This window comes from Ammospiza caudacuta, chromosome 5, assembly GCF_027887145.1.
Source record: "Ammospiza caudacuta isolate bAmmCau1 chromosome 5, bAmmCau1.pri, whole genome shotgun sequence".
Lineage (NCBI taxonomy): Eukaryota > Metazoa > Chordata > Aves > Passeriformes > Passerellidae > Ammospiza > Ammospiza caudacuta.
The window spans coordinates 10274543-10293418 of record NC_080597.1 but is presented as its reverse complement, the minus strand read 5'-3'; the positions used below and the strand labels follow the sequence as shown (position 1 = coordinate 10293418).

At 37.6% G+C, this 18876-nt stretch overlaps 1 protein-coding gene across 4 annotated transcripts in view; it reads left to right on the top strand.

Annotated features, from left to right (window-relative positions):
• The window catches only part of MYBPC1 (myosin binding protein C1), a 73231-nt gene that overhangs the window by 10373 nt on the left and 43982 nt on the right, over positions 1–18876 (top strand). For all 4 annotated transcript variants that reach the window (XM_058804492.1, XM_058804489.1, XM_058804491.1 and 1 more), the window contains exons 2-3: positions 10427–10459; positions 13327–13368. In XM_058804492.1, the coding sequence (XP_058660475.1) occupies positions 10427–10459; positions 13327–13368 (75 nt within the window). The remainder of the gene's footprint in view (positions 1–10426; positions 10460–13326; positions 13369–18876) is intronic.

Genomic DNA, 18876 nt, shown 5'->3' with positions numbered 1-18876 from the left:
ATCATTTCCACATGTACAAAATACTCCTTAAGGTTTCTCAGTTCTCAATTCTAAATCCCTGGAATTTGAGCAACAATAAATATTTATATACAAAAAAACTTACAAAAAGAGAGATCAATGTAAGTCAATACATAAAAATCCCAATAACAAAGTAAGCTTCTGAGTTTTAGTCTATTTCTGATTCTTTTAGTGTTTACTACCAGCAATACTGCAACTCTGATACAAAGCTTTTCTATGTTGCCAGTTTGGAGTTTACTTTTTAAAACTAAAAAAAACTTAATTACAAACTTAATTACAAATCCACTTTGCTTGTACATACAGGACACTGAAACTCACAAAAAGTAGTAGCCACTGAATTTTGCAGCCCATAAGTTTGAGTAACCCCTAGCAAACTAAAAAGTGGACGCTACCACCCTCTTGAGCGAGGTGTTCTCCACAAGTGTGATGACTGAAAATGAGCATTGGGCAGGTAGAAAATTCAGGCAAAAGCAGAAATGGGTTATTAGTGATTGAGGACTTGGAACAGTCCCTGATCACGTAGGCGCCCGACAGGGCTCCTGTTACAATCCCCTCCTGCAAGGCTCTGCCCCTCTGGAGGAGGCTGAGGGCTGCTCTGCAGGTGACAGGACAGTGCTCTTATCTGAAGGAAGTCTGAGAAGACTCTTCCTTCTTGAAAAGATGACAGAGTATCAGATTATCTGTCACCCACTGTCAAAGAGAGTTTAGCAAATGTTTTTCTTATTTGGTATTTGGATGCGGTCGTGACAATTTTTAGACCTGGTCGCAGCGTATATTACTCTGACAAAGAGTTCATCACAAGCTGATGGACTCAATCCTTGGCAAATCCCAACATGTGAGTGTCTGGTTTTGCCCTGAACGTCAAAGAAAAGTCTGTGAACAAAAATCATGGAATGGGAACACCAGCAGGATTCCATTTTAAATCGCTGAACTGTTTTAGTCAGAATTTTAGTGAAAACGAAACCCATCAGCATGTCTCAAGTGTTTCCTTGGAACTGACTGAAAGGAGATAGATTGCATGAATTCATGCTGCCACAGATTTATGCTGATGTCATCATTTTCCCTAAGGGTCAATCTCCCTGTGTGGAATGATTTCCCACTGCGCACAATTTCACATGGCTCTCAGGACTGCTCTGGGAGCACTGAACAACAGGAGACAGTCATTTGTGGAACTCACTGCAATTATGCAGAGCACCAGGCCCATAATGTGATTTCCATAAAACAATACTGCATATGGTTTTCTTAATTCACAGCGAAATGTTTCAGGAGAGCTCAGCAAAACAACTGTGTTGTGTTTTGGGTTAAGCAAGACTAAAGACATTTTTCCAAACTGGTAAAATGCTTCCTGAGCTGTTTGGGAAATTATCTGGCAATCTGAAAGGAAGTTCATTACTAGTTAAGTACTCATCTCTTGAAATAAATGACCTTTCCACTTTATTGCTGACTTTTATCCTATAATTAGAAGTGCAACTGCCATTATAAGTTTATTGTTAAATTTGAAGAATGGATTGCTTTCATTCCTAAGCAGAAGTTCTGCGGTTTATGAAGTTTCTTATCCAATAACCTTGTCTACTTTATTACCTTTTGAAGCTTTCAGGAAGGATGTTAGCATTAGTCACTGTACTTCTATGTCTGGTATCACACTATGGTGCCTTTTGCTTTCAATTTGCCCTTGGGAATGTACTCAGATAAACGAAAATATTTGCTTCTAGAGAAAAATTATCAAGGAATTATTACAAGGAGGGATAGGAAACTGAGTATTGTCATACTTTAAAGTGGGATCAGACTATTCTGATGAGTGGGTTAATTGATTTTGGTACATGTAGATCAAGGATTATTTAGGTTTGGGTTATTTAAAAGAAGAATTTCCCATGGCTGGAGTAGGATTGGAAAGAAAGAAATCTGAACTGCGCCGATCTCCTGCATTTTCTGTTTCCTCAGTGCAGTTCCTGAGCAGGGAACTCACCTGTCTCGCTGTGCTGGGCTGTCCCCTGTCCCTGCAGGTCCCCAAGGGCTGGGTGTCCCCTGGGACAGGCAGACCCCAGGTTTTTCCCAAGGCAGGCATCCGATCGCCCTCTGCAGGGCCAGCACCGAGCCCGGCCCCAGGTGCAGGGAGAACTCCCTTCACAGCCCTGAGCGAGAATTTTAAATACAAAAAGGCAGATTAAATATTCCCAGCTGGGCTGGAGAAGCGGGTGAGTGGCTCTGCAGAGCTCCCACCTGCAGCCCCGCCAGGAGTCTGGGCCTCTCTTCAGGCTGGGAAGAGTTTCAAGGGCTTTCAGGGAATGGCACTGCAGGGATAAGCCTGGGAGAAGGGCAAGAGCTCTCAGGTGTGGCACTGCAGGGATAAACCGGGGAGATTCACAAGCCCAGCTCACTTCAGGCTGAGAAGAGTTTCAGGGGCTCTCAGGTGTGGCACTGCAGGGACAAACGTGAGCCTCACAAGCCCAGCTCACTTCCCTTCAGACTGAGAAGAGTTCCAGGGGCTCTCAGGTGTGGCACTGCAGGAGCGAACCTGTGAGATTCACAGTTCCAGCTCGCTTCATACTGAGAAGAACAAGGGCTCTCAGGTGTGGCATTGCACGTACAAACCTGGGAGCATCTCAAGTCCAGCTCACTGCGGTTTCAGGACTGCTTTTGTTGTTTTTGTTGTTGGTTTTGCAAGGTAAAAATAGGAGTGCTGGTTCTGTCCATAAGCACCCATCTCGTTGGCAATATTTGCACAGGCAGTTTTCTCCATCTGTTTCACTGGAGCCAGAATTGTGTGATACATCATGTGAAGCAGCAGTAAAGAACGGCTCAGGTGACTGAGAACAGGTAGGTGAGGAATGAACAATTTCAGGAGTTGGGAATCATCTCAGGCTCACGTTAACTTGGTGGTATGGAAACAGATGGTGCCATAATAGAGGAAAATTTGACGCTCTCTGTTGTTTGTAGGAAGAAGCTGATTTTGTGTGGGATTTCCACAATTTTCACTATGCATTTTTTAGTAGGAAAATGCATACTAAGAACTTTTTTCAGCAACATTCAGTTGCAAGGTATATTCATTGCATATACCTTGTTGTATAACAAGTTTTGCAGTGACATTTCAAAAGAGACTGTTTTTATTTCCAAACGTGGAAATAAAATTTAACACATCAGGATGTGGAATTAATGATAAATCAATGTCAACAGGAATAGTCTCAGGCTCTGCCAGCACAGGTGTGCTAAGTCTTCTGATGAAAGTGTAGTAATGAATGTAAACTGAATTTCTTCACATTGTTAAACGCTGTAACACATTTCAGCAAAACCCTTTTGTCTGGCAAGTGGTTAACAAGCAGAACATTATCTGCAAGATTTTGCATGCTAGGTAGCATCACAAAATTTTAGTCTTGGAAGTCCAAAAAACCCCACAAATTGGGATTTTTGGTTTGGTATGGTTTTAATGATGAAATAAATTAGAAAACTGTGATTGCAAAAATTCAGCAAAAAAAATTTAGTCAAAGATTTCAGCAACATTTGGCACTAAAATTGTGGTCTACTGCTAGTCTGTGAATTGTCAGACACAAGCACAGATACTAATTTTTTTCTGTTAGCTGCTCAGGAAATGCTCAGGAACTAACTTTTATGGGTTATTTTCTTTCATATAAAGTAAGAGCAGAAAGATATCACGGAAATAGAATGGAATTCAATTCCTCCATCCTGGTGCCTTGTGGACTGAGTAGGCTAAAAATGAGTTTAAGAATGCATGGGAACTTGATAACCAGACTATAGCCACTAAACTTCACCTATCCATCTTAAATACTGTCAGTGCTTGGCAGCTTTCCAGATCCCTGTTACAGTACACATGGAATTGTGAGTCTGAAAAAGAAGATACTTAGAAGACGATAGACATATAAACATATATTTTATTAAATTACTTTTGTTCAAGGTCATGGTTACAGTGTTCTTTAAAGATTAATTCCTTTGTGAAAGCATAAGAAATTCATGGAAGTTTACATATGGTCAGGTTTGATCTAGCAGCATCATTCCAGCAAAGTGGAAACCACAAGGAAAACACTCAAAATAAGCAATGATTGTTTCATGCACTTCTATAGCTATGAATGGCAGTGAAGGAAAAATCTGGACTCACCAATTATACTGCAGCTCCTCATGTGAATCTGTAAACTATTTATTTGGTGTCTAGTCCATTCCACAGAATTCCCTATTACCAGGCTTTTGCTCCAATTGTTCATTCAGTTTTTCATTCCTCAAGTCAGGGAACATTCTTACACTTAATATGTGACAGTTTGATTGGCTCTGGTGGCCCATAAAATCCTTTATAATGGAAAGCATTTAAATTAGTCCTGAAATGGGAATACTCTCAGTGAGTTTATATGCTGGGACTAGTTATTATCCTTGGGCTTGTTTGTGTTTTTTGAATTTTAATCATACACCAAACTAAATTTTTAAGCAAATTCTTTTTGTTAATTTTACTTCTTCTTCAGTCCCTACCTAAACGTGCATCACTGGACTGTGACACTTTTAGCTGTTGGAGTATAAAATAACATCATCTTCTGTGAACATGCTGATTTGTTCACTTTGTTACAATAAGAGGGAGTATTTAATGGAAGGTTGTTGTTTTCATTTTTAAGCACTATCACAAGTCAAACCCAGCAGTTTATCTTCTACAATCCAAGAGTAGAAATGGAAAGAGAAACTAGAAATACATTATAAATGTATCAGTTTGGCTCTGTCACACTACTGGCCACAATAATAGTCATTTGGCCAGCCAACCAAGCACCAATCAGACACCAGAGTTAATTCACTTCAGTCCTTTAGAACAAATCTGCTTTCAGGATTTAGGACCAATGTCTGTTTAGAGCTGTTTGTCTAGGTATATTTTAAAAATAACAATGTCCATGGACATTCATAAAATAAGGTGATGATTTCAGCTGGTATTGTAGTTTCTTGCTTCTGCTCAGACTGGGAATTGTCTGTGGAAGTTGCACACAAATGGGATTATTTCTCAGTGAAGAACAGGCTCATGAGGCACCTGGCAGACCCTGCGTGCATGACTGTGCTCAAATTTTGCAGAATGATAAGGATTCCTCTCTTTTTTAAAATTTTAATTAGTAATAATTGTATTTATTCCAATTTAAGTCCAATTGAATGCACTTTTATTGACTACAAGTGACTTTGAACTAAGTCCTCTCTTTTCCAGCTTGTTTTCTGGGTTCTTCTAACAGTACTGTTTCCCAATGAAATGGGAAATTTACCATGTTGAGTAAATTTACAATTTACTCAACAAACTATAGAGATTACCATGTTCTGGTAATCTCTAGAGTTTGTTGAGTAAATTCCTGTCTCCCAAAAGTTGAGGCTATGGCTTTTACCCACATCATTGATGCCACTGTGATTTGGCCCAAGTGACCCACAAAAAAATCATCCAACCATTTTGAGCCGTTTCTCTTCTTTGGAGCGCTGGGAATGAAAGGAATGAAAGGAATGAAAGGAATAAGCTTCACTGCTTTTGTCTGCTGCTGATCTGGACATGAGGTGTGCCAAGCAACTGTTCCATATCCTTAGTCCTTCCCTGCCCACCTCTCCCAGTGGATCATCTACCTCAGGAGAAAGCCTGGTGCCACAAGGATGGTTCTGGTGTCCTGCTGGGGCTGGGCACAGGGCACAATCCCCACACACAACAACTGCCCAGTGGCTGGGGTGAGCCCTGCTCTCTCCCCAAAACAGCATTTTGTCTATTTCTGTCTGACCAGCAGAGTCAGCGCTTTAGGAATGCCCACGTAGCAGTTATATTGGTCTGATCCCTCAAGATTAATCCACCTACTAAAATCTGACACAGGCTGATGGTGACAGGTCTTTGTGACAAAAAGCATTAAGTGACCATCCTCATGTTGTTTGACATGTGAGAGTCTCTTTGATATGTTGCTGTTGCAAAGACAGATATCATACCTGTGTCCATGATGGTGCAGCCACAGTCCTGCTTTCCTTTCCAGGGAAATGGGGGATGAGTCCTCTGCTCAGACTGGGTGAGACCCTGAATCCCTTGGATATTCTTTGCTGGCTTGTAACTGATCTGTATGGAACTGCAGGGAGAAATTAGTGCAGGAGACTTTCCTGCTCCTTCCTGTGCATGTTCCAGCCCAATGACAGTGAAATGCTATCTTTAGGCTTTGTGCAAGCCCTGATTTAATGCTCAAGGTCATTTCCTTTACTTACCTAAGGTAAAAAAGGCAAACCACCCACTACTCATTTTCCAAAATGACTGAAAATTCTTAAGCCTACCCAAAACAAAGCTGGCCATGAGCACAGAGCTGAATGACGGCCAGGCTTATCCAGCCAGACCTCGTTCCCAGTGTGCTTGCTGACAGGTTGTAGTTCCTGAACGCTCTGAGCTGCAGGTCCTCAGGATATTTGCTTTCAGCACAACCTTAGAGCAGGACCTGGAGGCTGTTTTAGAACCATCATCATGCCTCATTATGATTGCATTCCAGTGTGAAAGGTAATATATGTCAGGGAGTTTCTATGTTTTGTGCTGCCAGGAAAGCCAGTGGAAGTGGGAATCCAGAGCCCTTGAGAACTGGCCACCACACACAGACTGACATCCCTCTGTCAGCTCCCTGCCAAAGCTGCTTCTGGCTGTGGCAGGTCAGATGCCAGTGCAACCAGACCTAAAATGGAATTGAAATTTTAAATAATGGCAGCCTCAATTTAACATGGTTCTTAAGTATTTTCATAATTTTAGCACATCTATTAATATCAATTAATAAACTTTAAGCTCAGTTATATACACACAGAAAGAGATTTTAAGTCTTATTTTATCTGAAAAACTGAACATGATAAATGTGGAAAAGAGATGGGAAATTGTTGGTAATGGGTCAAGTTGCATCTCCTGCTGATTTTCAAGCATGCATGCGTGCGTATATAATTATAAATTACACATAAAAATGTCTTGGCTCTACTAAGTGCTCATATCCTGTGTCAAACTGGATCCTGAATGCATCTCATGACATGGCTGAGGCATGAAAGCATTTCTGGAGATGTTATCTAAGTGACAGTTGTGCCTTCATTTTATTTTATTTGCTAACTACACTTAATACACTATCTTTTCTGAGCAGCCGTGTAGATAGAGGACTGCTCAGCTCCTTCCTGTCCTTGCTGTAGAATTACATCTGGCATTAGAATTACACAGAATTACATCAGGTGCATTGCCAGTTTCACAGCCAATGACTGACCCAAGCTCTGTGTTTAGCACAACACAACCCCATGAAATACAACATTCTCAGTTCTCAAATAACTGCAAAGAGAACCTTTTGTTTCAGAAACTCTGAAGCAGAAGTTAACTTGATTTATTCTGTAGAAGTACACTTGACATTATGGTGTCAATCCAGTGGTAACTGGACCCTCAGCAGTCTCTTTCCCCTTTGGCTCAAGAGGCATTATTGCAAGCCAGTGAACTGCACTTCTCCAGAGGGATTGAGGATTGCAGGCTGGAGGTTTTCTCCACCAGCAGCGCCCTGACAATGCCTGGGCAGAGCACCATATTAGGCAACAGGCCGAGGGAATGGCATGTGGGGACTCCAGGGAGCATGCCTCCTGGGGAAGGAGCACAGCCATGAGCTGCTGGTTGAGGGTGCAGAGCCCTGTCCTGGCTGACAAGCCTGCTGCAGAGGTCAGCCAGAGAGGGCTGTCATTCTTTGGGGAGGTGGAAACTACTCGGAGCTATTAATGGTTTTTTTCCTGGCTGTCCTCAGGAATGGAGCTGCAAGCCAGGCATGACCATGAAAGGGGTTGCACATGGCCAAAAGATTATGTTGAAGTATCTCCCATGTCTCTGCCACCCACAGTGTCTGGAACTTTCCCCTTTTCTTTTTAATTCCCACATTATACTTCAGGTCTCTCCTTTGAGCTCCATTCTTGCCCCAGTTTTCTTAGCAGTAACCTGAACAGCCTTAAATTATGGTTTAGGAAACAAACTTCTGAATTCTTGGTCTGGCTTCAGTCATTGTCCCATCACAGAATTGCAGAATAGCTGAGATTGGAAACGGACCTTTGGAGAAAGTGTAGTCCAAGCTCTCTGATAAGAACAGGGTCCAACAGAGTAGGCTGCCTGTGAGAGTGCTCAGGTTTTGAATGCCTCCTTTTGTTATCTGCATTAATGAGATGAGATGTACACTATAATAATAATAATAATAATGTTTCAGGTCTGGTCTGTGCTGTAGACTTTGGCTAACATCTGTGCTGGGTGATGCAGGACTTGTAAGATGTGTGATTGCTGAGCAGCATTGCAGTGTTGGTGAAGCCATGGAATACCTCTCAAAATGAAAGAAAAATTCAAGTCAGGTCCCTCGAAAGTCCTGTAAGCCTTTCACCTGAGAGTGGGAAGTGCTATATTGGTTGAGTTTTTAATTATAAGTTTGAAACTCTCATTGGTGAGCCAGAGACATGGGAGATACTTCAACATAATCTTTTGGCCATGTGCAACCCCTTTCGTGGTCATGCCTGGCTTACAGTTCCGTTCTCGTTGGTGTAACTCATTTTCTAATCCAGTGTTCATAAGAATACTCCCTGTTTCTAGCTATTAAATTTCACAAGGAAAATTATGCAATCAATAATTTTCTGCTATTACTTTTCCATGCAAGAAGCATACTTCCATGCCACAATGATGTCTCAGCGGAAATTTTTACTCTCAGCAGAATCAGTGAGAAATGTCATGGTAGCAAAGCAAATAGGTTCCCAGACATTCTCTTTGTGGTACAACTTTCATGTTTTCATACGAAAATTTTTCATATTTTTCTTGGCCGCAAAAAAAAATAAACTTAGTATGTCAGTAATTAGACATGAAAAAATGAATTGCAGTGAATCTATGTAAAGATATTTCATTATTTTCACACTCTGTGTGTTGGTCCTTAATATACTTCCTTACACTCTGTGTGGTGGGTGCTGTGATCAGAACATACAACACCAGCTCTTTCCTTGTAGCAAGGGATTCTCTTTGGAACCTCAACAAGGATTTGCTGTTGTATCTGTGTATGTTCCCAAACCATATCAAATTCACATACTCAGCTTAAAATTATATTTGCACTAAAAATATTCCTCCCTTTTAAGCATTAAATGGATTTCTTAAGAATGAGAATTGTGTTTTAGTTATATTTAGAATTGAGCGTAAAGGAATAGCCTTCCCAGCATTTCTATGTGATGGAGATTTAAATTTTTTTCCTGAGGTGGGGTACCAAGGGTTAATGTCCATAACATGACAAAGGTTAATAAGAGCCATCTACTTTTACAGTTCAGGGTTTTAACTTTTTAAATCTTTACCTTTTATAACCAGTTAAACTGTAAGTCAATGCTAGTGCCAAAAAATATTGCTGTTTTCAACATGTCTAAACTCCTAAAGCTTTTAAATGTTGAAAATAAGCTTCCTTTTTTGTTTTAAAAATATATTTTAGGTAGTCAATTTGTTCTTATGTTTTTAGGTAGAAGAACATGCAATCCCAAAAGAATATAATTTAAATAAGATAAAAAGCCTGATTTGTGTATCACACATTGGAAAGGGAAGTGATTTACATTAAAAAATCATCATTGAAAGAAAGAAAATAAGAAAGCCCAAACATACTGCAGGTTCCTCTCAAAGCAGCTAAACTGTGGTGTTTTGGTGTTATTTTTTTTTACTTTCTGCTTGCACTAAACATTGAACTCTAGATCTAATGGTGTGGTTGAAAACAAGATGAGGGTCTCTGGATTCACTCTTCATAATCCCCCTAAATTAATGGATCCATTGCACTTCAAAGTTAAAATCATATCTGATATTATTTCAGTTGGTGGAAATTTTGCTTAATTTTGCTCATGAGTGAGAGACCTTATCACTCTCTAAAACTACCTGAAAGGAAGCTGTGGACAGGTAGAGCTCAGTCTCTTCTCCCAAGTAATAAATGATAGCACAAGAGGAAATGGCCTCAATTTGTGCCAGGGGAGGTTGAGATGGGATATTAGGAAAAATTTCATCACTGGAAGGGTTGTTGAGAACTGGAACAGGCTGCCTAGAGAACTGCACTCAGCATCCCTTCAGGAATTTTAAAAATGTGTAGATGTGGTTTTGATGTGGTTTAGTGGTGACTTGGCAGTGCTGGGTTAGTGGTTGGACTCAATGTTAAAGATCTTTTCCAACCTAAATTATTCTGTGTTTCCATTAATATTATCTATTTCCACACTAAACAATTTCACTAAATTCTCTTTGCCTAACAAGAGCTTTAGATCTCTGACCTTGTCAGTCTGAAGTTGCCACACGTTGCGTGCGTGAAACCAGAATCAATTTCACAACTGCATTTAAATATTAAAGAACTCAAAGTCAAAAAACATATACCAAATGTATGAAGAATATTTGCTTGTATTTGAAGCTCAACATCTGTCTTCTTTCCTCATTTTTCAGAAACTGAAAATGAAAGTGCACCGCCACCTCCAGGTTAGTGTAAAAAATGCTGATTTGAGCTGTGGCACTAACAACACTTGCATGAGACTGGTTTGTGCTCATTGTCTCTTTGAGAGTAAGAGGACAGTAAGAAAAGTAAAAAAGCCTGCCCAAGTAAGAAATCCTCGCTTCACTTGGCCTGAATACTGATTTTTCAGACTCAAGTTTTGCTTGTGAGTGACAAGTTGTTTGCTTAATATTGCACATGTCCTTTGGAATACTGGTAAATCATGTCTGCTGAAATTGTCTGGTTAAATTATGCTGTCCTCTCTAATGCTGTAATTACCAAAATACTCCCTTTCATTTTGCCTCAAAAGTACACTGTGAGTAAAGTTGACAGAATCAAGCATGGGATTCATTTCAGCCCTTACGTTTAGCCCTTTGAAAATTATGGATCATGGCTCAGTAATTCAGCAGCTCCACCTCTGACCAGTGGAGCACATCCTGGGTCACACATGCTCATCAATGGGCATTTCCCAGGTATCCTATCTAAAATGTCACTAGATATCCATGTGCAGGGAATTGCCCTGAGCAGTGTGATGTATTGTCTAGAATGGAGTGGCTGAGCTCCAGGAAGCCAAAGTTAGGTGAAGTGAAGCTCACTTATAAGGATAAGAGCTTCAGGTAAAGCTGCAACTTTGCAAAGCACAAGAGTTCTCTTTAGTGGAGCTGGAAAGGCAGGCAAGCCTTTGTCTTGTGCCATTGAGTAACTTCAGTTATTTATTCAGATAATGTAGATATATAATGTAGAAATATTTCTATATTGATATCTACATAGATGGATATAAAAAATTGATATATAATACATATATCTACAATATTCATGTCTAATATAACCATTTGGTGAGTATTATTCTCTGTATAGCAACCCAAACAGCAATTCCAAACAGAACAAACACCCTACAAGTGTTAAATCTGCCTTTACTTACTGTCTTGATAACTGGCATTTTACAAGCCTGATTGAAGATGTCTTTGTTTCAACAATACACACTTTGATTAAAAAATGACAAAGGTATCATTTGCCACAAGGTGTTTCATGGTTAAATTAGCCACATATTATTTTTATGTGATGAACTCTTTCATATTGCATATATTTGTAAGTAAAGTTAATTGGTTTTTAATTAATGATATTTTACTCAACCATAAAATTTGTACAGTTAATATTAAACTAATTAATTTCACCCTTAGGGTCTTACCTGATATACTTTGTACTTGAATTCATGTTTTTAATCAATCTTAACTTTCAAGTAGAACTGAAATGAGAAGCAGCTTTTTATACACAGAAAGGAACAGCATCTTTGAAGCGTTACATTAAAAAAATCTATTAACATTTTCAAAAAATTACCATCTTCCTTTCTATTTGAAAGCACAGGATTAAATACAAAACCACTTCTATAACCTCCTTTCCTTTCTCCTTACCTATCTAAATAATAAGTCGGGTGTCATTAGGCCTTTATTTTAGGCACAGACCAAACTGGGATATTTCTAAGCTGGACATGCCAGTGACTTCTGGCTCAAGATGCTGTCATCTTGGATTACCAAGTGCTAACACACAAAGAGGGAAGTTGGTTTCAAAATTCCAAATTTTATAACTTACAAATAGTTTATTGGACATAACCAAGCACCTTGAACTGCACCAGGAAATTTTTGTGAGAGGTCTTTCCAGATCTCAGTGTCAAGCCACAAGTGTGGAGCACTTTGACTGCAGAAGTTTTCAAATAATATGTAGACATGCTACTATCTGCTAGGATCACTGAAATCTCCTGATCCCTGTTCCTACTGGGAAAATAAAGTGTTACTGTAGCAAAAGTCCCATTATAAAAGGAACATCTGGCCAAGATGGACAACTGACAGCTGGATTTGGGAATTTAGGGAATCCAGACAGAAGCATCCATGAGTCTGTCACATTACCAGAATGTGGCATTTCCTTTTAAGTTTCAGCTTTAATTTTCATAGTTACTGTGGCTGCACACATGGGAACAAGAAATCAGGATAATCAGAGTATCAACTGGCTCTTGCAGATGTTTTCTCCGTGGAACAAAAATTATCTTAATTCCATCCTGACAATGTTAGGATCACCCAAAGCCATGTTTTGTCAGGCAGCTGATAGGTAAGTTTGCCACAGAAAGCCATTGCTCACAGGCAACAGGATATTGAGTGTTTATACCTTAAAGACAGCACATGATTTTACAAGATTCCAGACTGAATGAAGTAGGAAACCAAAACCAATAGGAATCCTATCAAATCCTGAAATAGAGAAAGTGTGGAAATTGTTGTTTTGTTTAAAGCACAGTCCAAGTTTCCTCATACAGATGAGGTCAAAAATAATTCACCTGCTTGGAGTAGAGGACAGGCTGGCAGTTCTGATCAAGAAAACTGAACACAAGTAGTCTTGGCAAGACTATGTTGATAATGATGAAGATGATGATAAAGAATTAAAGAATATCCTCAATACACTCTCTCTGTGCTTTTTCTTAAGGATCAACTGAGTTGCAGTAACTCATGTCTGATCCAGTTTCTTTCCCATTAACAATGATATGTAACTAATTTCAAAAGCTTTTGCAAATTATCCCGAGAACAAGAGATTAACAACTGCTGCTCCTAAAAACCCAATTTTTTTTTCCACTGAGTCCCAGAACATCAATCTTAAATGTCTTGTTCAAAACACAGAAATTGCATTGATATGCACAAGTTGTAAAATGTTGTATAGGATTGCAACTGTATATTACATATACACATATATCAATCATTCTTTAATGTTGTTTTTCCAATACTAGCAGAACCTGCATTTTTAAATGCTGTGTAAGTCTTTCTTTTTACTTTAAGATCCTCTCAAAACTATACTTGTACTTCCTACACAGAACAAAAAGCACCACAGGAGGGTGGAAATGAAAAGGGCAAAGGTAAGTGTGAAACCATACTTTAAAAATGGGCAGTAAAGAAAACTAAATGCTGTTCTGATGCTGGATTGTTTGAGCTTTAATTCAGAATTTTGGTGCTAAAATTTCAGAAGTGTGACATGAGGCTTCCTAGATCCTTTTCCTGCATGCCTTAGCCAGCCCAAGGAAATTATGATACTCATGAATATCTTCAAAAACCTGCAAACCAGACTGATGCTTTAGCAACAGTATTTATATTGACTGTTCAATTAATGGAACAAATTCTAAGTGATTTGCATGAGCAGAAAGCTGAGTTTAAATGAGCCTGGCTGTTGCCCCTGACCAAGCTTGCTAAAAATCAGATACAGTGCACATTGGTTGCTTTTAAATAAAGTGGACAATGTCCTGCTGTCGTTCTAAACTGTTTCTGTTCTACCACAGAAACTTGATGTTATACCTTTCAGAAAGCCCCATAGATTTTTTTTTTTAATCTGAAATTGAAAAATCACACCTTCATCTTTCTGTCCTCATTGGAGCCCAGCAGATGAGCTCTTTAGAGGTTCTGAAAAGTGTGTTTGTGGTGTCTGCTGTGAACAAACAGGTAACTGTTCCACCAGCAGTGTGTGCAACAATCAGCTCCAGTTTTAACACATATTTTTGTGCTGTTGAGATTAGATTCTAGCTCTGCTGTCAATTCTTCTGGTTAGGAGGATACATTTTGAGGGAACTGGGCCAAATTCTCTGCTTTTTGTAGGAGCCCTGCCAAAATAGGAATCAAACACCCCGTCAGGTTATTTTGAGAAGAATAATATCTTTTTTTAAACTTAATTCTGATCAAAGGCTAAAGCAGACCAAGATATGCTTGCAACTGATGCAATGCTTGCTTTTCATCTGGCATGGTTATGCTTTTTCACGGCAAATCAAGAAATGGCTTGCTTGAAAATGTATTCTGGCTTTTGCTGTCTTCCAAACAAAATCCTCTCTTTTAGACAGACTGGGTGTATACTGGATACTTGCAGATTTATTTGGCAAAGGCATGCATGGCTATTTTTCTCAGCAGAGTCAAAATATAAACACTGAGAATGTGTGATTCAAGTACCCTTTTGAAAATAAGAATGCTGAACCAGGCTTCAGTGCATGCTATTTTGCCAGTTATCCTTGCATTGAGCAATTATTTTGACACACAAAATTTTGTGTGAGTAATCAAATCTGTCAGCTTGGTAATGGAAATGCAATTCAGAAATAATTTGCATGCCTAATGATAGGAAAAAAGATGAAAGTCTTGCCTCAAGCTATTCCAACAGTTAGTTCTGCTTGCTTTAATTTGGATATGAGAAAAATGTTTGTTCCCAAACTGAACATGAATGGTGATTTCCTCACTGCTTACAAGCCTACATTTCACTGAATAAAAATGAAAACATGGTAGGTAACTTATCCAAAACTTCTATTATCTTCTTATACATTATTATGTTTCTGTTTTGAATTTAGTGAAGGAGACAAGTATTTTCTAGGAGGAAAAATGTTCCTTCTAAGAGAAACCTGCTAGGAGGATTTTGCTACCAAAAAATATACTTTGAGGTCCTACTAGGGAGAATTGTTGCCTCCATTAAAATTCCAATGAAAGTCTGAATATTAATAGATAGATGACCTTCTACCATGCTCCAGTGAAACTGTCACCTCTGCCAAGCAAAGGAGATGTCATTGCCAGACACTCAGTAGTAATACTTCTAAAACTTAGTTACAGTGCAGTCGTTCCTATCAGCTCTTGTTTTATTGCAGAATATCACCAAATAAGGGAAAATGTATTTTCATAGATTTATTCCTTCAGGTTTGTGTGCCAGGAAAAAAAAAAACAACTTTATAATGGTGAGCATAATTCACAAAAAGGGAAAAGGTTCCATTTTTCCAATATGTCCAAAACCATTTACACTTGAAACTGAACAGTTCAGCAAGGAAATTATGACAGAACGAGCTAGATGTTATCTTTTATATAAGCTATATGTGAAAGACTTTCTGCATCTTCAGAAGTAGCATATTTAGGTACTTCCCTGAATAGAAACAAAATGGAAACATTTAATATCTGAATTCCACAGCAATTATGCAATACTTGTGTGCCAGCAGTTGTGTCCTGTTTGCTGATAATTTCTGAGATAGGCTGTAGACACTGCAGGAACCTGAAATGGGACTGTGCTGGAACCTGACATCTAGGAAAGGAATCCTGGTACCCCATGTAAATCCTATAGTCCATCAATTTCACCTCATCCCTAAGAAAATATTAACAACAGAGGTTAAGAAGATACAGTATACCTATCTGTGTGTCTGTTTTCCTGTTCTATTTCTTTTTGGTACTTATTGTCTGTGTGAAATTACATATTTATATTCCTTTGTGTTCACTGTAAAGTTATGAAATGAAAAACGGTGTGGTAAATTCTTTGTATCTCATGGTTATTTTCCTGTAAATTAGTAGCTCAGAGCAGTAAACATAAAATTTTCTTTCATAAAATAAACCAGTTTTAAAAGATCTATAATAATGTTGTAAAAATTCAGGATATATGTGATCATCCATTTTATTTTTGGAGAAATAAAGTGAATCAGCACAAATCCTCCAAATTTACTACATTGTCTTATATTCATTCAATTTAACTGCTTGTGTCTTTGTTTTTAATTTTAGCATTATCTTACAGATTGAATATATTATAATTTTGTTCCCCCTTGCTGGAATAACAGTCAAATTTTAATATCAATTTGCTCATTCCTTTTTTTAGGTCTCATCCAGCCATTTAGAGAGCTACTAAAATTTCTGTATATTTTACTGATAGCTTTCCTCTAGGTTTCTTCCATCCATCTACTAAAATGTTCATTGCATGTGTCATCCTTGTATTTTCCCAGGTTTCACTTATCCATTCATCTCCCTACTAAAACCTCCCCCCTGTGGGTATGTGCTTCATTTACCATCTCCAAAGTGCCAAGTCCCCTTGATGGGACTGCTGGATTCCCTTTGAAAACCAGATTGGTAATTGAAGTCAGCTAAATATGAAACTCTCAGTCTTGCTGCATGAACAGTAAAATAAAAAAATAAAATAATATACAATTTTTAGTTTTTTGACACTCCTTCACAATGTTGAGTTTGCCAGCAATGTGGCTGATGGCAGAATAGCAGCTTCCATTTTGTGTGGGATGTTTCAAACCAGGGGAAAGTAAGTCTAAAATTCTTGATAGCAGCAGCTCATATATAGATCAGTAATTTCTTTATTTTGGACATGTATTTCTACATTTGCTGTGCCAGCAGATGGAAATTTTAATGTTTAGGTTACACTAAGTGTGTTTAGATTAACTTCTTTGGCGATATGGAAAGTGCCTTCATCCTGAAGAATCTATTCCTGATCCAGCTCAGTCTGCTCCACAGTTAATGTCATCCTTTAGAAACAAGAAAAATAAACACTATTACCCTATATGTTAATGAAAGTGTGCCATAGACAAAGAATAAAGTTTTCTATAGAGTAATTAATCTTATCAGCCTGCTGTCAAATGAATCAATTGATTTCCCCATAACAAACTCTTATCATGCAAGAGATTGATAAATATACCCCATTAAAAGTTTACTTGCAGAAGATAAGGGTAGTGAACTAATGATCATTGTTCTACTGACAGATGTGGTATTTTTGCTGGTTTTCTAATCTTTATTTAGACTTTATTTTAGGATAAACAATCATTCATCACAGAAACTGAATTGGCTGTAGCTGCTGAACCAAACTCAGTCCATTTAGTCCTAGAAGCCTGAGATGGAAGGAGTGATGGATTGATAATTACCCATTTATCAAAACAATCCCTCCAGCATGTAGTGTTTTCATACTCTTTACATTTCTAAGACATTCAATTGGGCTTTCATCCTTATTCTTCTGACATGTTTGTTTGTTTGTTTCCTTTGTTTGTCTTTGATGTTAACATTTTGTTTGAAAAATGAGAGATTACCCTGGAGAAACCCAGCCAATCCCCCTGCAAAACTAATAACTTCTTCTTGGGTTTTTTACTTTTTCAAATGATCAAATGAAAGAGAAAACTGAGTGGTCCTTTCATAACTTGATTATCATACATCATCATGTAGGATGCATCACATCAAATGTTTTATGCTGGTCTTAATTACTTTTTTTACAGTCAAATGGCTCTTTGAGCCATCATCAATCACAATGGTGACATCATTGACCAAAAGAGCTGAAAGTACAATTAATGCTTTCATGAAATATGCAGAAATATTTGCAGTGGAAGCACATAGCCTTGCATCCATTTAGCTGCTAATGCAGTATGTTAAAACATCTGACATGACTTAATCATTACTGTGCTTTTACTGAAAATCAACATTTTCAACATCTGCTTATGGCATTGGATGATGCAGCTCATGAGAACTCTTCCATTATTCTTGGTTTTTTCCTGTGAAGAAGAAAAGATATTTGCAAGATAACACATTAATCCTTCATGTGTAGGCAAACCTTTTACAACTTTCATCCTCCTCCAAAGGGATCTTTAAAATGAAGTTTGACGAATCATTAAAAAGGAATGAGTAAAATGTTATGGTTGAAGTAAACAAATTCTATTAACAGACTTTTAATTAGCCTTCAGTGGTTAAACAAATCCAAAAATTCAATATTGACAGTGTTAATGAAAATGCAACTATATTTCATATGTGCTTTTGTCATAGTTATGAGATTTTTCCTTGAAAAAATATAGATAAATTATAACTTTAAGGTCAAAATCAAAGGATAACTTCAGATTTAAAATTTCATTATGGAAACACAAATACAAGATATAAAAAAATCCAACCTCCAAAAAGACTGTCTTTAAAGATGTGTGTTAATATTTTTCCAAAGTTGTTTTTGTTTAACTGTATTCTCCATTTTGAAGTATTCTACAGATTATTCTCTCATCCTGTATAAAAACACGTTATCTTCATATAATTATATATTAAATCCTAAATATGTCTAGTTTATTTTTATCTTTCAAAGGATACTTTGGTTATTTCCTTACTTTTTTACCATTAGGATTTTCAGACACTTTTTGCTTATTTTTATCAAAGCTGATCTCTGAGGTTTCTAGTCAACATTTAAAATTCAAAGAGTCTCTTGTAAAGATGGTCTTTACCTCATCCTGGTTTTCATTAGAATTCATTAGAATTTCCATTAGAATTTCATTTAATTAGAATTTCCATTTAACACCAGTTTCCTGTTTTTCTTAGGCTTTTGATTTTTATAAATATAAGCCTCAACATATTCTATATGACTAAACATTTGCTATTTTATAAATAGATTATATATTTTTATAAATATATAATTATATAATATATATTTTATAAAATATATAAAATATATATATAAAACATTATATATTTTATAAATATAAACCTCAACATATTCTATATGACTAAAAATTTTAAAATATGTCAGTAACAACTGCTTGTAGCAATTTAATACCTCATGATAGTCAACTTTTAGTGTGATCAAAAAGAAAATCCATCATGGTGATAATAGTTCTTTCCTT